The 23484-nt window shown below is 36.4% G+C and overlaps 1 protein-coding gene across 11 annotated transcripts in view; it reads left to right on the forward strand.

Moving 5' to 3' along the window:
• The window catches only part of PTPN13 (protein tyrosine phosphatase non-receptor type 13), a 220927-nt gene that overhangs the window by 188441 nt on the left and 9002 nt on the right, over positions 1-23484 (forward strand). For all 11 annotated transcript variants that reach the window (XM_010334771.3, XM_003923981.3, XM_003923980.3 and 8 more), the window contains 9 exons: positions 1271-1341; positions 2762-2823; positions 5653-5746; positions 7102-7239; positions 8054-8142; positions 14140-14195; positions 16398-16501; positions 21259-21407; positions 22838-22928. In XM_010334771.3, coding sequence (XP_010333073.2) covers positions 1271-1341; positions 2762-2823; positions 5653-5746; positions 7102-7239; positions 8054-8142; positions 14140-14195; positions 16398-16501; positions 21259-21407; positions 22838-22928 — 854 coding nt within the window. The remainder of the gene's footprint in view (positions 1-1270; positions 1342-2761; positions 2824-5652; positions 5747-7101; positions 7240-8053; positions 8143-14139; positions 14196-16397; positions 16502-21258; positions 21408-22837; positions 22929-23484) is intronic.

Genomic DNA, 23484 nt, shown 5'->3' on the forward strand with positions numbered 1-23484 from the left:
TTGAAGTCATTTTCTTTTGTCTTTCTACTTAGCTATAGTCACTAAAAATGCAGTCATGGTAGTCACAATTACTTTGTCTTTCATTCGTCTAGCTCTCTCTTCATTGTGTGTGTCTGTCCTCTTTCATTAAAGTCCATAGGGTAGCAATAATGGAGGGATGTATATTTGTGAGATAATTATCTGTATGTCCACCTTGTAGAGACTCCTCATACTCCTTGGTTTATGACCTCCTTCCTTAAAGGGAACTGTAAAGGGTTTGGGATTTTACTATACTTGCAAGCCAATAAGCTAGCCTGTCTTTGTTACATGGATGCTGGCAGGAGACATAAAACTCCTGAATCACAGATAAAAGACTGTTACTAATGCATAGCAAGCAGCATGAGCATGGCATTCATGTCAATTCCACATGTCTTCCAAGTCCCATAAAAATAATGTGTGGGCCTGTGGATTCGTACACATGCAATGGGCTCACTGCAGATACAGCCTTGAGAAATGACTCAGATAAAAAGAGGTCAGGACCCTGCATTTTGGGGGTAGTCAGAAAGAACATACAGGGGTGCTCAGAGCCTGAGGTATATTGCCTCTTCCAATACTGTATACCTTTAGGCAACTCCCCTTTTCCCTCAATTGTCAGCAACAGTAAGATTACATACTAATCTTCTATTTCTAAGATGCTATTATTTTGGCTGTTTTACACTTTGAGTGGTACTATTCTTCTTATAATCCTTTGAATATAAACATTTCATCTAGATTTTCACTTTAAAAGAAAAAACATGTATCAAGGGCTTTAGATATATAAAACTTAATGAACTGTGACTTCTAAGTTATCTTTCAACTATTGACTAAGTGACAGTGAACTAAGTTATTATATAATGAATATTAGCAGTGTTTTAAATAGAAGGGGAAATAGGGTGATATATTCAACTGAAGCCCCCCAAAAAAAACTATGTAAAGAAGTGATTCTTAATCTTTTTTGGATCAAGAATATCTCCCGGACCAGTTGCAGTGGCTCACACCTGTAATGCCAGCACTTTGGGAGACCAAGGCAGATGGAGACCAAGGCACCAGCCTAGGCAACATGATAAAACCCCATCTCTACAAAAAATAGGGAAAAGGTAGCTGGGCATGGTGGCACATGCTGATGGTCCCAGCTACTTGGGAGGCTGAGATGCGAGCATTGCTTGAGCCTAGGAGGATTGCTTGGGTCTGGGAGGTCGAGGCTACAGTGAGCCAAGATAATTTGCAATTTTCTTTTTTTTTTGCTACACAGAAATGATCTTCCAGTGGTCCCCAGTTCAAAGAGGTCTGCTGTTTCAGCTCCAAAACCAACCAAAGGCAATGGTAAGGATGTATTCCTGTTACTATACTCTCCTATAGTAATGGGAATGTAAAATGGCACATGCATTTTGGAAAACAGCTTGATAATTTCTTAAAAATTTAAACTTACACCTAAAATAAAATCCAGGTATTCCACTGCCAGTTGTTCAGTCAAAGAAAGTAAGCCTATGTTCTGTGTTAAAACTTGGACAGAAATGTTTCTAGCAGTTACTTGCAGTAGCCAAAATTTGAAATAACTCAAATGTCCAAAAACTGTTGAATTGATAAACCAGTTGTAAGATATCCAAACAATGAAAAACTACTCAGCAATAAGAAGGAACTAACTACTGATACAAGCAAAAGAATAATTAAAATAACCTCAAAATAACTGTGCTGAGTTAAATAAGCCAGACCTAAAAACAAAAGTTTGTACTGTATGATTCTATTACACAATTGTAGACAATGCAAATTATAGTGACAGCAGCTCAGTGGTTATATGGGACAGAGGGGGGAAGGAAGCATTTAGGGGAACAGGAGAGAGAGATTACAAATATTCAACTATTATGTTTCATACTAGTTTATGATTAAACTATGATGACTGTTTTGAACCAGTGGTATATTATTAGTATACTTTTTTATTTTTCTTAGAAGTTTAATATTTTTCTCGGAAAGAATATTAAACTACATTCTTGGACTTTTTGTAACATCATCCATAGAATTCTGAAGATTTATCTATAAAAATTCCATCTCAACTTTTATCTTTCTAGGCAAAATTATTTTGGGGTCATCCCCAAATAGGGGTTCTTAAATGCATTTATATGTATTTGTTTCTTCCCTTGTTTTCTTATAAAGTACCATATTTTTCTCAGTCTCTTGAAAATATAATTAATGATGTTATGTTTAAATATATGTTTGAGCTGTAAGTAAACCATATCTTTTTTAATATAGTTTTTTTATTATACCTGAGTTAAAATTAACATTTGGTTTAAAAATATATTAAAAGTTCTTTTCAGTTTTATCCATAATTTATTTTCCTGTGTTAAATTGATAGTCTTTTTGAAATCAGACTTTAAAAAGCTTACTACCTTATTTTAAATAGTAAAGTAAACATAGTTAAGCACCTGTGATATCCCACCCATTCAGTTGGGATAAATTATAATTAGTGTCTCTCACTTGAAACATTCACCCCAAACTGAGCTTTTATGTGAAATATTTTCTATTAAGAAATTAGCTTTTTACTTGGGATAAACCCCTAAAATATTAGGGGTTTGGAATCAACTATGATTCCATTTATTTGGTTTTTAATCATTGTGTAACATGAAGTATTTTAGTGTACTAATGCAAATAACAATGTCCAAGAAATATGAGTTTTCTTTAATTATTTTAATGTCCCTCCTGTGGTTTGGATTGGCTCATCCCCTTACTTCTTGTATTGTACTTTCAGGTTCCTACAATGTGGACTCTTGCAGCCAGCCTGCCCTCACTCCTAATGATTCATTCTCCATGGTAAGAAAAAGCCCACCCTCTTTCATGTCATACCTCTTACCTAAATAGCAAGTGTGTTTGTGTTTTGAACCAAACTGGTATCATTTTAAAATATTTGTCTTCTTTAGATATTCATGTTAATAGTAAGGCTATATTTTACTGAACAAATAGGTCTTGCTAAGTAAATCATACAATGTAGAGTCTCACACAGGTAACTGTACATCATTCAGCACACACTCAGCTCTTAAATACACTAACCAGTTAAATATTTAACTTTAGTGTGGAGATTTTTTTTAAAATATGCACAATTCTTTTGATTTTCTCTTAGACCATGGGGAGAGGAAAATAATATAATTAAGAGTGGAATTGCTGTTTTGGGCTATTTTGGCAAGCAGTAACCTTCAAATTCAAATCTGTGCTACCAGTGAGGAAAAAACAGAAGTAGCAGAAAAAAAAAAAAAAAAAAAAAAAGGTGGTTTACTTTGCTTTTGAAAGACTTAGAAAATGCTTTACCGCGTGATTAAATGAGAGAGCTTTAATCATTTAAGAATAGCACAGAGAAATCCAGAGGTGACTTAACTAATTTAATGCATAGTTCAATTCCATTTCATGCTCTCTTTAAGTCTACTTGTATGCCCATTTGTGTGGCTAACATTCCTTTTTGTGGTTTTCTTTCTGTCATGTAATATACATTTCTTTTTTTTTTTTGAGACAGAGTTTCGCTCTTGTTACCCAGGCTGGAGTGCAATGGCACGATCTCAGCTCACCGCAACCTCTGCCTCCTGGGTTCAGGCAAATCTTCTGCCTCAGCCTCCCGAGTAGCTGGGATTACAGGCACGCGCCACCATGCCCAGCTAATTTTTTGTATTTTTAGTAGAGACAGGGTTTCACCATGTTGACCAGGTTGGTCTTGATCTCTTGACCTCGTGATCCACCCGCCTCGGCCTCCCAAAGTGCTGGGATTACAGGCTTGAGCCACCGCGCCCGGCCGTAATATACATTTCTAAAATGATCACAGCTGGATCTTCGTTTTGTGGAATTGTTTTATACCACATGCATCCCATACAATATGTTCTGAACTTCAATACTGGAATGGCTTTCCTATAAAATACAGTGCTGAGGGATTGCTCTTTTATTAATCTGAAAGTCTTATCATGTCAACATGAGCTGACATTAGTGTGGGAGGAGAAAAATAATTTCATGACCTGAAGCCCAAAATTCTACACCTTTCATTTCATTATGTTGTCTCACACTTGTGACTTGGTCTAGCAAGCTGTGAAAAGATAATCACAGCAGAAAATTATAAGGTAATAATGATTGAGACACAAAAACAAAAATTTTTTCATGTTTGTATGGGTTGAAATTGAGCTACAACAACACTCACTATGCTCTGTTTATTCAGAATGTCTTCAATTTCACATAGCCAAAGCAACTGAATTTTTGTGTATTTCTAGTGGTATTCACACAATAGTGCTCTTCCTTTTAAATAATCAGCATGTTGTTGAAAGAAAGAAGAGTTTTTGTTAAATTAACATAAAACACTAGAAACCAAAACTTTTGCTGTTCATGGCGGCCAACGTTTTTTTGTTGTTGTTGGAGTTAAAATCTTCCAGGAAGTCTCCCAAACAATATTCTGTCCTTGCATGCTAGTAGCTATACTATTAATTTCTCATTGAGAATGGAGTTTCACAATCTAATGAAGCTTTTATATTATATTACCACTATTTATTTTTTTTATTTATTTTATTTTTATTTTATTTATTTATTTATTTTTGAGACGGAGTTTCGCTCTTGTTACCCTGGAGTGCAATGGCGCGATCTCGGCTGGGTTCAGGCAATTCTCCTGCCTCAGCCTCCTGAGTAGCTGGGATTACAGGCATGCACCACCATGCCCAGCTAACTTTTTGTATTTTTAGTAGAGACAGGGTTTCACCTTGTTGACCAGGATGGTCTTGACCTCTTGACCTTGTGATCCACCCGCCTCAGCCTCCCAAAGTGCTGGGATTACAGGCTTGAGCCACCACGCTCAGCCACCACTATTTATTTTTTTAAATTCTATTGCATCTACCATGTATACATTTTATCTTAATAGAATGAGTGAAACCTTCAAAGCAAACCACAACCTTTTATGTGCATAAAATTAATTTATTCCAAGCATTTATTTTTGCATTTTTTTCAAATCATTTTTCTTTTGATAGGCTATGTTCCATGACAGTTAAACATTGCCTTCAAAATTTACATTCTATTCAACAGTTATTCTAGAGTTATGAATTCATTATTTTTCTTATATTTATATGAGACTTAGACTGGATTTGAAAATCTTTATACCTAATAGATTATTAGGTCACTGAATTGGAGACTATATCCATGGAATAGACTCACGAGTACTTGAAAAGTTGGTATTTTCTCTTTCCCTCAACTTCAAAGCTTTCATAGTGCTATTAAACTTTTTTTTTTTAATTGTATGAGAGACAAGTCTTATAAAATTGCTTTCAAAGAAAAGATGTGTACAGTTAAATACTTTAAGAAGTACTACATCATAAGAGTTCTCTTTCGGCAACTCAAAGTTTTTAAGTGTATATTAGCACGGGTTATGAAAATTCCTGGATTAAAATTTTTGAGTTAATATTGTTTCACCTAGTGTTTCCAGATATATTTAATGATGGGAAACCCCATGCCCTATGCACATTTCATTACACTGATACTTCCTTCAAACACTGATCTAAGATGGAGAGATGTAAAATGGATCTTGTATTAAGAAAGAAGAGGAGAGGGGCAATGGGCAGTCCCCCCGATCCTGGAAGTTAGTAAAATACTAATCTGATTATTTGCTTTGGTTTTACGCTTTAGGTTGATGGGGAAGAAATAAATGAAATTTTGTGCCCTGAAGGAAAATATTCCACTTATCAGATAAAGGAATCACCAAACTTGACTCTGTCTAAAGGTAGTTTTCCAAATCAGTCATCTAATTACTCTAAATGCTCTAATAATTCAGGTAATTTAAAAAAAAATAGGTACCCTCTTTTCTTTGCTTTATATGTTACTGTAGCTTTAAAGGGAAAGATTATTGCTCAAATAAAAAAAACAATGAAAAACAATGTACAAATGTCCCAGTATTCATTCTCATCTCTGAGACTAATTTTTTTTTTTTTTTTTTTTTTTTTTTTGAGACGGAGTTTCGCTCTTGTTACCCAGGCTGGAGTGCAATGGCGCGATCTCGGCTCACCGCAACCTCCGCCTCCTGGGTTCAGGCAATTCTCCTGCCTCAGTCTCCTGAGTAGCTGGGATTACAGGCACGTGCCACCATGCCCAGCTAATTTTTGTATTTTTTTTTTTTTTTTTTTAGTAGAGACGGGGTTTCACCATGTTGACCAGGATGGTCTCGATCTCTTGACCTCGTGATCCACCCGCCTCGGCCTCCCAAAGTGCTGGGATTACAGGCTTGGAGACTAATTATTTTTAATGATTAAAAAGATAGCTGCTTTGTTTTACAGTATTTCTTATATTTTCTGAAGTAGCAATTCACTTGCTATCTAATAGTTTAGAAAACGTGTCTTGAGGATGTTTTGTCTGCTCTATTATATACTTAATCTTTGTAACGTAACTTTGTTTCATGAATTAATACTTTGAGAGTCATTTAATTTAAAAAAAATAAACATTAAATTATTAATGCCTTGTGAAAAGCCATATTACTAACATTGATTTTGGTTTATTCTTTGTAATTTGCATTTGTGTGATCTTTTGTCATAACAGCCTGGGTAGTTCTAGAACTAAAAATGACTAGATCACATTAGTGTAAACTACTTTTCCAGTCATTTCTACTTTTCAAATTGGATGCTTAAAATTTGAAAGCACCTAGCAAATTCTATTTAACCCTTTGTCCCGTTCTCATTGTCAGTGTTTTTGTTTTGTTTTGTTTTGTTTTGTTTTGTTTTGTTTTGTTTTGTTTTGTTTTGTTTTGTTTTGAGACGGAGTTTCGCTCTTGTTACCCAGGCTGGAGTGCAATGGCGTGATCTTGGCTCACCGCAACCTCTGCCTCCTGGGTTCAGCCAATTCTCCTGCCTCAGCCTCCTGAGTAGCTGGGATTACAGGCACATGCCACCATGCCCAGCTAATTTTTTGTATTTTTAGTAGAGACGGGGTTTCACCATGTTGACCAAGGATGGTCTCAATCTCTTGACCTCGTGATCCACCCGCCTCAGCCTCCCAAAGTGCTGGGATTACAGGCTTGAGCCACCGCACCCGGCTCATTTTCAGTGTTTTTAAAGTAAAACCCCTTGTAAAATATTATTTTTCAAGAACCTTATATAAAAGAAGATGACATTTATGATGATCCCCAAGAAGCTGAAGTTATCCAGTCTCTGCTGGACGTTGTGGATGAGGAAGCCCAGAATCTTTTAAACCAAAATAATGGAGCAGGAAACTCCTGTGTTCCAGGTACATGAACCAGATAATAAATTGGTATACTATGGAGTACAAGAACATCTCTAGGGAGAATTTTTTTTAGCAAATATGTAATGCATTCATTATTCCTCTATTCCTCATTAATGGGTAATATTTCAGAAATAAAATAAGATTTGTTATCTCCTATTTTTTTCTTTTCCATATTTTTAAGTGGGTTACCTTATTAGTGAGATCTCAAAATGTATCATTTATCTCATGGCTTTTACTTCTAGAAGTGTTAGTCCAAACATTTTCCTCCAACCATTCTCATTTTAATTTTAATAGATAAGTTTAACCAGAAATTTTATACTGACATGTACTGTATCTTTTCTTCCTAACTTTTCTAGTTAAAACATTGAAACTATTTATGGATGTTGTTCATATTGCCTTGTTTTGCAGGCAAATGAAAACTTTTCTACGTCCTCGCTAGGTTTTTGTTTGTTTTTCTTTTGTTTTGTTTGTCGGTTGGTTTTTTTGAGACAGAGTCTCACTCTGTCATCCAGGCTGGAGTGCAATGGTGCAATCTCTGCTCACTGCAACCTCCCCCTCCCAGGTTCAAGCAATTCTCCTGCCTCAGCCTCCCTTAGAGCTGGGATTACAGTCACATGCCACCACTCCTGGCTAATTTCTTTGTATTTTTAGTAGGAACAGGGTTTTACCATATTAGCCAGGATGGTCTCGGTCTCCTGACCTCGTGATCTGCCCGCCTCAACCTCCCAAAGTGCTGAGATTACAAGCGTGAGCCACCACACCCAGCCTTTCAATAGTTTTATTAATTCCTCTTGGCCTGTATATATTTCTCTCTCAGGTACATTAAAGATGAATGGGAAGTTATCAGAAGAGAGAACAGAAGATACAGACTGTGATGGTTCACCTTTACCTGAGGATTTTACTGAGGTAACAATAATACCTAAACAACCTAGGATATGCCAACTTGTTAGAATTATGTGTTTTAACCCGGAAGGTGAAATAATCAGATTATTGCCTGTTTTAGTTAAAAATTAAATTTAGGAGAAAAATGGAGATTAATTTCATTTGTTACATTAAAGTGTCATCCTATCCTAGTGAAAGAATCATGAAAATTTTCTCAAATTAAAAAAACAGAAAAAATAAACAATTACTTTTCAAAAATGTAATGCTGAACTTTCTAAATTATTCTTTAAAACCTTAAACTTTGGATCTTCTGGAACATTAGGCTAAGAAAAAGTATGAAATAGTGGATAAATTATATTTAAGGTTCTTCAAACAGCATTACCCTATGAATACAAATCTGACCTTGCTTAATATTCTGGGATGATTTTCCTCATTATTCTTCTTAGTCTTCCTACTTCACATCTTCAAAATTATCAAAACTATGCTGGTTTGAACGTTCTTATACTAGCTATCATGCATGCCTGTACTTACACACAATCTCATACATACATGACTGTATGTAAATATTTACAAATAATGTGTATATATGCAAGGAAGCTATGACTGGTAAGTATGTATTTCTCAAACTACAAAACTAATCATACAAATATTAGAGATCACAAAATGTAGCATTCATTAGTAGTTTTACTTAAGATGGTTTTTCATATAATTGGAATATTAATAATTAAGTAAAAAATAAGCTCTTTAGGAAAGGTTTTCTGGACATTTTAAGTCATTACTTTATTACATTTTTCTTAATAATAACATTAAAAGTGCCCCTTAAAATGTATGTTGTAATGTCTTTTAACTAAGAAAATAAAAATCTTTAGTTGCCATTTCAGAAATATCATGTAGGCTGGGAACAGTGGCTCACACTAGTAATCCCAGCACTTTGGGAGGCCAAGGTGAACATATCACTTGAGGTCAGGAGTTCAAAATCAGCCTGGCCAACATGGTGAAACCCTGTCTCTGCCAAAAATATAAAAAATTAGCCAGGTGTGGTGGCATACATCTGTAATCCCAGCCACTCAGGAGGCTGAGGCAGGAGAATCACTTGAACCTAGGAGGCAGAAGTTGCAGTGAGTCAAGTTCATGCCATTGCACTACAGCCTGGGCAACACAGTGAGATTCCACCTCAAAAAAAAAAAAAAAAAAAAAAAAAAAAAAGTCATGTCACATGCTTTTTCTTTTAAAAAAGGAAAGAAAAGTTGTCAACATAATATAGATTCTCATTTATACTGAGCTATGACTGTTTTACAGCAGAAAACTTCTTTCAAGTTATCTTTTTTATTATTTTCATTATGAAAATATTACATCTTTATTGTAAAAAATTTCCAACAGAATCTTTAAAAATGTAAGTCCCTTTTTAAAAACATATTTATCTTATTTGTCTGAGGTAGCTACTGTTGAAACTTCGATTTCTACCTTTTTGTCATGCATAGCAAAACATAAATATTTGTGTACATAATTTCTTAATATACCTGTTATCACATGGTTCTGAATGTGGTTTTCACTTAACAGCTGGTCATTATCCTCTTTCCATGTGAGACATATAAATCTGCCATATACTTTCTAATGCCTTCCTATTATTTTATTTTACAGTTATACCATAATTTATTATTTATTAATTGGCCTTCTATTGATGAATTTTAGATTTCTTATTTATCAGTAAGAGGAAACAAATTATTAGGAAGTATGTAATTGTCTTGCCACTAAAGTACAGACAGATCCTGCAAATATGTGCATTGAGAATACATTTTAGGCTAGATAGTAAATTAGCACTTCTGAATAAATGGGACTTCTGCTTTAGACTCTATTTTAAGTAATGGTAAACAAAGTGAAGAAAGTGATGGAACAAATTTAGGAAAGGTATAACAGAGCTCTTTAGATTAAAACATTTAAAATTTTTATTTGCATCTAATTCTAAACATGTTTAAATCACTATGACAATTATATTCATAAGCAGAAAAACTTAAAAGATGCAAATATGACTAATCTCCTCTCACTGAAAAGAAGACTGAGCTAGTATTCTGGAAAAGTTTTCTGTTTCGTCTTATATTTCTAGAATATTACCTACATTTTAGAACTGGCTAGTTTTAAGCATTATTTAGAACTTCTAATAATAGTCTTGTGTAAGTGCTTGAAATAACCCTAAACAAATTGCAGGTTATTTACTGAATTCATTCTAACAGTATATTCTGTAACCTTGAAAGTTTTATCATGTGCCAGAAGTTAAGATGCTAACCTTTGGTATTACAAAGGTATAGGAATATAGAAATATAATCTTATAGAAGAAAGATTATGCATCTGTTAGCTATTTATGCACTCACTGTATTTCTCATTCTGTATTGTAATTGTCTGTTCTCTAGTACCTCTTAGTGAAGTACTTTAGGTCAATGCCTGTGTCTTATTTAAGAATGAAAGAATGACTGCTAATCATAGCCATTACTATAAATTATTGTCTCCAGTTTCAAAACCTTTCAGCCATTGAACTTGTCTGACTAATTTTGCTGGAGATTATTGGGTAAAAAGAGATATCAGGATTTCTATCCTAAATTTGCTTGTACAGTCTAGTAGTCAACTTGAGAGATATACACGTGAAAATAAGTAAATGTAATTTTTAAAAAGCTATAGAAGGCCGGGTGCGGTGGCTCAAGCCTGTAATCCCAGCACTTTGGGAGGCCAAGGCGGGTAGATCACGAGGTGAAGAGATTGAGACCATCCTGGTCAACATGGTGAAACCCGGCTCTACTAAAAATACAAAAAATTAGCTGGGCATGGTGGCGTGTACCTGTAATCCCGGCTACTCAGGAGGCTGAGGCAGGAGAATTGGCTGAACCCAGGAGGCAGAGATTGCGGTGAGCCGAGATCGTGCCATTGCACTCAAGCCTGGGTAACAAGAGCGAAACTCCGTCTCAAAAAAAAAAAATGCTATAGAAACATATTCTGCTAAATGTTTATATGGCATTCAGAGAGAGTTATAAAGAAGTTCAGAGGGAGTTATAAAGAAGGGAAGGGAATGGTAAGGGCTACAGAGGAGTAGATGGATAAAGTTATTAAAGCTTTCTACAGAATTAGCATCTTAAAGGTCATTTGATAGTTAAGAGGAAAGAGCATTCCTTACATACTGTGGGACTGCAGAAGAATGAAGAATGAAGGCATAAAACAGCCTGGAACATTCAGGACACTAAATCATTGCAAGTAGGGTATCACAGGGTGTCTTGAAAGCAAGGTGTTAGTTCATAAAGTGACTTACATGCTGTGCCAAGAATTTGATCTTTCCACATCTCTTACCACTGAAGTGAATCTATATGCTTTCTAATTCTGGTCATTTTTTTAATGGTTTTAGTTTCTTCAAACATATTCTTGTTATGGAGTGTTTTTTAATTTCTTTTTTTTTTTTTTTTTTTTTGAGACGGAGTTTCGCTCTCGTTACCCAGGCTGGAGTGCAATGGCGCGATCTCGGCTCACCGCAACCTCCGCCTCCTGGGTTCAGGCAATTCTCCTGCCTCAGCCTCCTGAGTAGCTGGGATTACAGGCACGCGCCACCATGCCCAGCTAATTTTTTGTATTTTTAGTAGAGACGGGGTTTCACCATGTTGACCAGGATGGTCTCGATCTGTTGACCTCGTGATCCGCCCGCCTCGGCCTCCCAAAGTGCTGGGATTACAGGCTTGAGCCACCGTGCCCGGCTTGTTTTTTAATTTCTTAAGCAAAAACAAGGCCAAAACTTTTAGTGACTCTCCATAACCTGAGGATAATCCTGCTTGACTGTTGGATCTCAGAAGGACTATCTTTATGGGCATTCAGCCAGTGCAATCACACAAAACCCTGTGCTTGTAAGAGGCCCCTACTTCTAATATTCTGTAGTGCTGTGCCATCACCAACTTGAAGTTCTCAGTAAGTTTTTAACAAGCAGTCTCTTATTTGCATGTCGCTCCTGGCACTACAAGTTATGTAGTTCGTCCTAGGTCCAGGAGATATCTCCTCTACTCTCAAGTTACTGGATCTGGATTCCTTGAGCCACTAGGATTGTAAAATAACCTTCAAATGCACTGACTATGATAAAAATCTTAAATATTTTCAGTGAGGCAGACACGGCTGCCTCCTCTTCCAAAGGTCCTTCAGTCCTTAGTGACAAGAGAGTGAAGGCCAGTCTTCTTAACCCAACCTTCCCCCATACACAAGTGAACTTTACAAAAACAGTGAGAATTGGTTAATACAGGTATCACTGTAGCTTATTTCTAATTGAGCTTTACCTCATCATTTTCATATAATAATTGTATTATTAAAATTTTCATATTTATAATAGCAATTGACTCTTATAAAAGGCTTTGCACTTTCCAAAATAATTATACACATACTATATTCTGAGACCAGGATTATAATGGGGAATAAGAAATTCAAATGACTTTAGTTGGAGAAAAATTTTAATCCACCCTAGAATGAGCAGCTTCTCAAAACAGATGAGGTCTAGGAAGCTTCCTTTTAGTTGTCAGCAAGTTAAAAACTTTTTTCTTCCACTGTAGAAGTTCTACATTTACATCAACTAAATTGAAATTATTATCAGGGTAATTTAATTATGGATACTTTTTAACTCTGCAAAGTCTGTAACTGAAAGATCATATTACGGGTGTCATATTTATTAAATGGATGAAATAACCTATGTCTCAGACGTAAGCATGTGTGGGCACACAGTGGTGAACAGACAGACATGATTCCTGCATTGGTAGAACTTACTAATGGAGAGGAAAAGAGAAAAAATCAAACACACAAGTAAATATATAATTACAAGTTGTGATAAGGTCTGTGAAGTTTGTTGTTTTTAAGTGCTACACACACACACACACACACAGAGAGAGAGAAAGAGAGAGAGAGAGAGAGAGAAAATAACTAAGGAAGCCTGCTTTAGATTTGGTGGATAGAAAACATCTTCAGGAAGAGAAGACAAAGTCTTGAATTTTTTAATAAGGATCCACCATCAGAAGGGCTTTGTGGTAGGAAGAAATGAGTGATTTTGAAGAACTAAAAGACCCATGAGTTTGAAGCCTAGTGATTAAAGGGGAGATTATAAAAGTAGACAGGGGCTAGGTAATTCAGGACCTTAAAGAGAGTTTCCCGTTTGTTAAGAAAATGTGTCCTGATAAAGATTAAAATGTGTAACTTACTGAACATTTAAGAATACACTTAGCATCTCTTTCTAATTGTAACAAACTGCTCCTGCTGCAGTATTTGGATCTCTGAAACACACCATACTCAGTTAAAGTATAAGTTAATTGATCTTTAATTATAAAAGGACAATATATTTAACATATGTGAAGCTACTAAGATTTTCTTGAAGCTTTTTCAGATTTTAAAATCGAAGAAGTAGAAAAGCATATACCAAATGTACATATCAAAATAATCATTAATTCACACTTTTATCTTTTTTCCTCTTAATATTTTTTATATAAGTAATGAAGGCCAAGCTGGCTGCAGTGGCTCACACTTGTAATCCCAACACTTTGGGAGGCCAAGCAGGAGAACGGCTCAAGGCTAGAAGTTTGAGACCAGCCTAGGCAACGTAGTGAGATCCCATCTCTACAGGAAAAAAACATTTAACTAGCTGGGCATAGTGGCATGCACCTGTCTTAGCTACTCAGGAGGCTGAGGCAGGAGGCTCTCTTGAACCGAAGAGTTTGAGTTTAAATGAGTCATGATCATACCACTGCACTTCAGCCCAGGCAACACACTCCATCTCATAAAAAAAAAAAAAAAAAAAAAGGAAACCCAAGGTGAGTGTGACGATAACTAAGTGGGAACAACAAACACTCTGGAGCTACTGAAGATGCCTCAGCCATTACTAATCGAATATGTATCTCTGTAATATAAGGATGAACAATACAGCAAATATAGGAAATAACTCTCAGGAAAAAATAGTATGAGATTGATTTTTTTTTTGTTACAGTGGGCTAATTTGATTCTTATTTATTTTTATTGTAGCCTGCCAAAATGAATGGCTGTGAGGAATATTGTGAAGAAAAAATAAAAAGTGAACGGTAAGAAAATAATTTTCAAAGTATTCATAATGCTTCTATTTATCTATAAATGCTCTGAAGATTTTCATTTGTTTTCCAGTAAAATAAGCATTATTAAGTAAATTGTGAAACTATGGCTGAATATTAAGAATGTTTTAAATTTTTTGGGCCAGGTGTGGCTCATGCCTGTAATCCCAGCACTTTTGGAGGCTGAGGTGGGCAGATCACTTGAGGTCAGGAGTTCATAACTAGCCTGGCTCATGCCTGTAATCCCAGCACTTTGGGAGGCTGAGGTGGGAGGATCACTTGAGGTCAAGAGTTCAAGACTAGCCTGGCCAACATGATGAAACTTCATTCTCTACTAAAAATGCAAAAAGCCAGATGTGGTGACTCACACCTGTAATCCTAACACTTTGGGAGGCTGAGGTGGGTGGATCACTTGAAGCCAGGAATTGAAGACCAGCCTGGCCAACATGGTGAAACCCGTATCTACTAAAAATATAAAAACTAGCTGGGCATGGTGACACACACCTGTAGTGCTAGCTACTCAGGAGGCTAATGCAGGGGAATCGCCTGAATCCAGGAGGTGGAGGTTGCAGTGAGCTGAGATTGCACCACTGCACTCCAGCCTGGGCAACAGATTGAGACTCTGTCTCAAAAAAAAATAAGTTTTAAAATTTTTGTTACAAGGAGGTTCTAGTGACATAGGAAAATGTGTTTATTATACCATTGTTTCAAAAAGCAGTATTCTCTTAACCATGGGAAAAAATGAATGAAAGAGTAACCTAATTGGAAATGTGCCAACAATCATGATAGTGCCCGTCTTCTGCTAGAATTTATCTTTCTTCTTCTCTATTTTTCTGTACTTTAAAAGTTTTTAATTTTTTAATTAAAAAGAAAATGAAACCAAAGAAAGTAAGTTTTTTAAAACCCACAAAAATACGTCTTAAGCAATTTCTAATATAAGGTTTTTTTACAAAAATACATAGAGGGAAAGGTTTTATTTATATGAGGGAACTTCAAAAAGTTCATGAAAAAATAGAATTAAAAGATAAAAATATAAAATATAAGCTTTGTTTATTAACATAAGCTCCAACAAGTTTAGCACACTTTTGCAGATGATACCAGCCATTTAATTTATCCCTAAAAAACTTAAAGTTCTGCAGATTTAACCATGTCAATGCAGTCTTTTTTATATGATTTACTGGACAAAAATGCATGCCCTTTATAAATTTTTGAGATTGAGAAACAAAAAAGTCAGAAGGAGCCAAATAAGGACTATAAGATGGATGCCTAGTAATTTCCCACTGAAACTCACAAAATTGCCTTGTTTGATAGAGGAATGAGCAGGAACATTGTCATAGAGGAGGAGAACTCTCTAGTGAAGCTTTCCCAGACATTTCATGGATGTAGAATTTTAACCCAGCAAAATAAGTGTTGTCACCCACAGTGGTTTAGAACAGAGGGAAACATCTGTCATAAAAGCAGCATAATTGTTGTCTGTTGACATTTTGGGAGCATTAGTCTATGTCCTGGTGTATACTAATGTCATCAGATGAAAGTACTCTGCTTTGTTCCCTCTGAATATCAGAAAGTTAAAAATGTATCTAGGCTTTTACCTAATCTTTTTCACCTCACCTTAGCACTAAACACTGTACTCCTAACTAGTTTCTTTCCTAGCCATTCACCTTACCAAAGAGGGCATCTGTTATGTACCCCCAGAATATTGAGAACTTGTACTGGGTTTCATTACATTAAGTGAATAGTATCCTTCTGACCTCCTGTTGTAGCAAAAGGCTATGCCCATCAAGAGACTTCTTTAAATAAATTAAGATACATTCATATTTTGCAATAGTGGGCAGCTGCTGAAAAGAAGCAGAAAGAGCTATATGCTGATACAGTTGTAATCACTCATCCCTGTTGAAGGATAGAAACAAAACTACCACCTTTTCCATCCTCAAATGGACTCCTTCAGTCTAAAGTTCAAAGACTTGGGATCTGTCCGAGGATAAATTTTAAAACTGTATTAAACCATTCTACTATGTCTCAGTTGTTTACATCTACCAATAAATTTTAAGAATTGTGGATTTGCTTTTCTTAATCAGACATTCTATTTTAAAATACTATAATAATTGTAGAGAATATCATTCAGAGCTATAATGTTTAAATTTAATTTGAATACAAAAATGAAGAAAATGTTACAAATTTGTTTTGTTTTCATAGCTTAATTCAGAAGTCACAAGAACAGAAGACTGATGATGATGAAGTAACATGGGGAAGTGATGAGTTGCCAATAGAGAGAAAAAACCATGAAGATTCTGATAAAGGCAAGAATTTTAATTACAGTTTTTTCCTCAAAAACAATGAATAGGAAAAATACATTTTTAAATGATGATTTTCAGACTATATGGATATGTTGTTTGATATACTGTTTTACCATATGCGTACATTATTTGCTTTTTTTTTTTTTTTTTTTTTTTGAGGCAGAATCTCGCTCTTTCTCCTAGGCTGGGAGTGCAGTGGTGCAATTCTGGTTCAAGCAATTCTCCTGCCTCAGCCTCACATGTAACTGGAATTACAGGCGTGAGTCACCACACCTGGTTAGTTTTTGTATTTTTAGTAGAGAACAAGGTTTCACCATGTTGGCCAGGCTGGTCTGGAACTCCTGATCTCAGATGATCCGCCCACCTTGGCCTCCCAAAATCCTGGGATTACAGGCGTGAGCCACCACACCCAGCCACATCGTTTGCTTTTAAATATAAAGTTAAATCATGTAGACAAACATCAAAATTCATTTATATTACCAGATATTTGCACAGTTATCTTCTTTTTTTTTTTTTTTTTTTTTTTTTTTTTTGAGACGGAGTTTCACTCTTGTTACCCAGGCTGGAGTGCAATGGCGCCATTTCGGCTCACCGCAACCTCCGCCTCCCGGGTTCAGGCAATTCTCCTGCCTCAGCCTCCTGAGTAGCTGGGATTACAGGCACACGCCACCATGCCCAGCTAATTTTTTGTATTTTTAGTAGAGACAGGGTTTCACCATGTTGACCAGGATGGTCTCGATCTCTCGACCTCGTGATCCACCCACCTCGGCCTCCCAAAGTGCTGGGATTACAAGCTTGAGCCACCGCGCCCGGCCATGCACAGTTATATTCTAAAGTTCTCAGTGGCACCTAGGCTGGAGAGTACAGTGGCACAATCTCAGCTCACTGCAACCTCTGCCTCCCGAATTCAAGTGATTCTCCTGCCTCAGCCTCCCAAGTAGCTAGGATTATAGGCGCATACCACCATGCCTAGCTATTTTTTTGTATTTTTAGTAGAGATGGGGTTTCACCATGTTGGCCAGGCTGGTCTCCAACTCCTGACCTGAGGCAGTCCACCTGCATCAGCCTCCCAAAGTGCTGGAATTACAGGCATGAGCCACCATTCCCAGCTGAGAATTACTATTATCCTAGAATCCCAACTTCTTCTTTTATGATCAGGAGTCAGTTGGTCTGCTTCACTATTACTACCTTTTCATCTTATTACCAAGCCAATAGAGAAATGTAATTCTATCTAGTATTTCATTCCTCTTATTTTGTATCAGGAATTGTTATATTAATATAATGAAAGAACATGGTTTTGTCATTCAAAGTCTTAGTTTTTTGTTCTTGTTGTTTTTAAGAAATTAACAGCTTAGGCTGGTGTGGTAACCCACACCTGTAATCCCAGCACTTTGGGAAGCCAAGGTGAGTGGATCACCTGAGGTCAGGAGTTCGACCAGTCTGACCAACAGGCGAAACCCTGTCTCTTCTAAAAATACAAAAATTAGCCAGGTGTGGTGGCACATGCCTGTAATCCCAGCTACTTGGGAGGCTGAGGCCAGAGAATCGCTTGAACCTAGGAGGCAGTTTGTAATGAACCAAGATTGTGCTACTGCACTCCAGCCTGGGCAATAGAACCAGACCCTGTCTCAAAAACAATAAAACAAAGAAATTAACAGTTTAATTAACACTTTTTTGACTTGGCTAATCTGTTGCTATGTGTACAGCATGTGTGTCTAGCACTGTATCCCATGCTCATCCATCCAGCCTTTAGGTTCCTGTTGCATTCACATGCAGTTCTATAAAAGTTGTTATTTCATTTGAGAATGTATGTGTGCGTGTGCGTGTGTGTGTATGTGTGTGTGTTTTGTATTCCCAACCAACCTTTTCCCCAGCTAAATGTTAAACGTTTTGAGGTATCTTGTATAGCTTTGTATCCCTCACAGTGCCAGCATCATTGTTGCCTATATATTAGCTGCATCAACAAAACGCTTTAATCAGCTGATTGACATAATTAAAGCTACACTTTTGCAGTCTATAGCCAGAAGTTTCCCCTCCTTTTTTCTAGGATAATAGTTGCCTTCAATTATAAATAATTTTCATACAGCAGATACTAAATCAGACCCATACCTCTTCTAAGATAGTTGACTCAACTCCCAAAGAACTCAAAGAATTCTTCATTTGCAAGCAGAAAACTATCAAACGCCAGGGATAACTGGCGCTGAGTGCCAAGGATGGACGGTAAAGAGAGAAATCAGTGTTCCTAATCTCCCATAGTAAGGAATTTCTAAAGTGACTCTCTTACTCTCCCCATGTACTTAGAAGCTCATTTAAATGAAAAGTGGTAACAGAACTGAATTTGATAACTTTTTGTAATGAGTTCCTGGGGTTTTTTTCAGGGGTGGGAGCAAGTAACAGTTTAAGTTGCGTTTTTTATGCAGATTAGAATTCAATTACAGATAAGCAGACTTGTAAAACTTTAGGACAGCATTTCTCAAATTTGAGAACTTAAGGACCACTAAGAATGTTTATGGACCAGTTTGAGTAACACTTAATACCATTATTTTAGGTTATCAGTCACTACTGGTGCCAAGGTAAGCAACACATTGCAACTCAAGGCACTGAAATAATGCAGTGTTTAGTTATAAGTTGGTTATTCAGGTGACCTAGGAAGTGCTTTTTATATTATCTTGAAATTAAAACAAAACTTTAAAATGCTTGTATAGAACTGGGGTCTGTTGGGGGAGCTAGGGAAGGGACAGCAGGGGGTAGGGAGGATGACATGGGGAGAAATGCCAGATATAGGTGACGGGGGTGGGGGATGGAGTCAGCAAACCACGTTGCCATGTATATACCTATGCACATGTACCCCAGAATCTAAAGTACAATAAAATAAATAAATACCAAAAAAAAAAAAAAAATGCTTGTATAGAAATACTGGCCTCCATGGGTCAGCAAAGCCCAATTTAAGAAAAACTAGGCTAAGATATATCTAAATTATGTTTGGTTTTCTGCAATCAAGCTGTCTGTAAAAAGAACTTACATATGTTTTACTTATGGTCATATTTTAGAGTAAAAGCATTGAAGCAAAGGATATTGTCATTATAATTATCAATTAAATTACCTACTAAAATTATGGTTCTATTGGCTCTGTTGTAACAATTTAAAGGTATTTAACTGAAAGTCTGTTTTTTTAAATAATTTGTTAGTCTTAATGCATGCCAATTTTGTATTTGTTTGATGTGCTGTTATTTTTTCACCTTTTCTCATCATTTATAAACCCTTTCTATATATATGAGATCAAGATTTTAGAGAGTGTGTGTGTGCGTGTGTGCATGTGTGCACATGTGCACGTGTGTGTGTGTGTGCACACGTGTGTAACAGTTCAGCGGAGCATAAAATAGAGAATATTGTGAAGTTTGGCATTCTTCAGAAAAACCTATCTTCTCTCACTATAACAAAGTTCTATTGTTAAAAGAATTCCATTTACTATTATCTAGAATACTTCTTTTTAAAAATTGCCTACCTGTTATGTTGTTTCTGAAATTCTGAGAACTGAGTACAATTACCTTTATATGGCAGGTTTTGCAAGGGAAAAGAAACAAGCTGTCCCCAAGCTGCCTGTAATAGACTCCTTATCAAAAATTTTTTAAAGTGCCGTTTGAGTCAAGAGAAGCAAAAAGAAACAACATAAACTCCTTTAGAAATTGTAAATAAATGAGAGCCAAGATCCTTAAAAACTTCTGAACATCAGTGAGATGTCTCATTAAAAGTTGGGTACGAGAGTGTGCTAGGGCAGACTTTCCTGTGTTAATTGTAGTTGTCAGCCTACCTATTAATTCTATTGCCTTGTTAATTCTCTCAAAGACTCTCCCTTTTGTAAGATCAGGTGAGTATGGGCTGATTATTAGTTCACTTATTAGTTAAATTTGTTCTGGGGGAAAGACTGTTACTTGTTGCATATTTAAAAACTTTCCTAGCCAGGCACAGTGGCTCACGCCTGGAATGCCAGCACTTTGGGAGGCCAGGGCAGGTGGACTGCTTGAGCCCAGAAGTTCAGGACCAACCTGGACAACATGACAAAATGCCATCTCTACAAAAAATTACCCAGGCATGGTAGTTCTTGCCTGTAGTCCCAGCTACCAGGAAGGCTGAGGTGGGAAGATCACCCGAGCCCAGGTGGTTGAAGCTGCATTGAGCTGTGATGGTGCCACTGCACTCCAGCCTGATCTACAGAATGACACTCTGTTTCTGTTTCTCTCTCTCTCTCTCTCTTTCTCTCTCTCTCTCTCTCTCTCTCTCTCTCTCTCTCTCTCTCTCTCTCTCTCTCTCTCTCTCTCTCTGTCTCTGTCTCTGTCTCTCTGTGTGTGTGTGTGTGTAAAATTAAAACTTTCCTAGCCAGGTGCAGTGGCTCACACCTGTTATCGTAGCACATGGAGAAGCCAAGACAGGAGGATCACTTGATGCTCAAAGTTCAAGACCAGCCTGGGCAACACAGGGAGACCCCATCTTTTCAAAAAAAATTTTAAAATTAGCCAGGCACAATGGTGCATGACCCTAGTCCCAGCTACTCGGGAGGCTGAGGCAGGAGAATACCTTGAGCCTGGGAGATCAAGGCTTACCAAACTGTACTCCAGCCTACAGGACAGAACAAGGCTCTGTCTCTAAATAAATAAATAGACTTTCCCTTTTGTAAGATGAGGTGAAATTAGGCTGAAATTAGTTCGCTTAGTTAAATCTGTTCTGGAGGAACTGTTTTTAAATTGCTGTCTTCCTATTAGATCATTCCTTTCTGACAAATGAGGAGCTCGCTGCACTCCCTGTCGTCAAAGTGCTTCCCTCTGGTAAATACACAGGTGCCAACTTAAAATCAGTCATTCGAATCTTGCGGGGTTTGCTAGATCACGGAATTCCTTCTAAGGAGCTGGAGGTAAGTGGCTTCTGCCAACGATTCTCTCCCAAAGTGTATGCATTTAATTTATAAGGAAAATGTATCTTTACTAGCCCAAGATTAGAAGAAATTTTGAAACGTTTCCAACTCTAAAAGCACTGTCTTATATCTAGCAGAAAATTAATTTTTCTGATTAGGATCCTTAATAATGATTTAAAGGGATCACATTAACTACTTGGAACTTGATACATTTCCCTGAAAATTATCCTTCTTCATATGTAAGGTAAAAACATTTTTGTTTTTTTTTTAAGCCAGGATTAAATTTCAACCATCCACTAAACTTTATAACTAGTTCGCTGTAGACATGTTTCATCATTAACAGCAGGTTCTAATTTAATACAGCTCCAAGAATGTGTGTCCAAGTTCAAAGCAGCAATGGCTCAGAGCCCTAGCTCCTGTGGTCTCATAGCACCATCCATATTTACCACTAGAAAAGGGAGTGGTTTTGAGGTTGACCTTGCCCCTCTCCCTCAAACCATTTGCTTATTTGCCTACTTCCTGAGGTTTGTAGCCACTAAAAGGAGTTAACTTTAGTAAGAGCATCTGCTATGTGCTTTTTGCTTTGTGTGTATTCCTCAAAATATCGATTCCATTATAGATTGTGAAACTAAGCCTCACGGTAATTAAGGTATACTCTTCCTCTCCTCATATTGCCATTTTATGGAATTACATCTTCTTTAAGTTCTTAGATTTAAATATTACCGTCAGAAAACTTCCATTGCAACCCTTCTAAAGTAGTTGAAATAAGGATTTCTCTACTACAGCAGCTTCTTGATTTCTTCAAAATATACACTATAGTATTTGTTTACTTCTTTGTTGTCTTTCTCCCAGTAAACTGTAAAGGCCAGGAGAGCCAAAATCTTGCCTTCTCGCTCATTCCTGTATTCCCATCACTTACTACATTACAGTACCTTGCATATAATGGGCATTCAATATGTATTTTTTGAATGAGTGAATGAATGAAAAGTGATAAACAGTTGACTTTAGAACATAGGACTATCTGACCACAGCAACACTACCACATGGAATATCCTATAACCCTCACAGACAATACTGTCAATAAATTGTACTCTAGCTCATCACTTTATGGCAGAGTTGTTTTTTTAATTGTATTTTTTTCTACAATATAATTATAGACACTTTTAAACAGAAGTTAAAAATTAAGACACAAAGTACTGTCTCATAAAGTTGACTGCAACATTTTTAATTAAAGATACTTGTAACAATATATTTCAATGCTGACTTAACAAATCCCTATTGACTTTAGGCTTATTTAGGACATCTATATTTCTTAACACTCAGAAACAGCCCTGATCAACCAATTTTGCTCCCTACACATTTAAAGTATTTGCAATTATTACTGAATTACTGCTTATCTCAACAAACTTATTTCCATTTTTTACTTACAGAATCTTCAAGAATTAAAACCTTTGGATCAGTGTCTAATTGGGCAAACTAAGGAAAACAGAAGAAAGAACAGATATAAAAATATACTTCCCTGTAAGTTCCGGTTTGGCTTTAGACTTAATATGTGATCAGTATAATTTGAATGAATTAAAACTTTTTGCATTTAACCTACTTATTCCTCACATAACCATGTGTATACACATACTTTCAGAGATTTATATCAGTAACAAATACATTGAAATATTCTATGCGAATCCCCTTTTAAATTATGTATGTATTCTGAAAATCAGAGGAACCCGAAATATTTGTTAGGATATTCCTGAATTTTTACTAGTGTATAATATTAGCAATTAGTCAGTGAAGCCAAATCATTAATTAGGAACTGGCTTCTGGATGAACATTTTCTTGGTTAGATTCATTTGTCACAGCCACCATCAGTTTATTCCACTTATTTTTAGTTTAGAGAAATATCTATAGTAATGAATAGCTGTGTACATGCATATGACTACAGTGGTACTACCAGCCTATATTACACTTTGAATCATTTAAGATACCGGAAGGGAATAAAAGCAATCATTTTGGCCTGGTGCAGTGGCCCATGCCTGTAATCCCAGCACTTTGGGAGGCCAAGACAGGCAGATCACTTGAG

The sequence above is a fragment of the Saimiri boliviensis genome, chromosome 3 (genome assembly GCF_048565385.1).
Source record: "Saimiri boliviensis isolate mSaiBol1 chromosome 3, mSaiBol1.pri, whole genome shotgun sequence".
Taxonomy (NCBI): Eukaryota; Metazoa; Chordata; class Mammalia; order Primates; family Cebidae; genus Saimiri; species Saimiri boliviensis.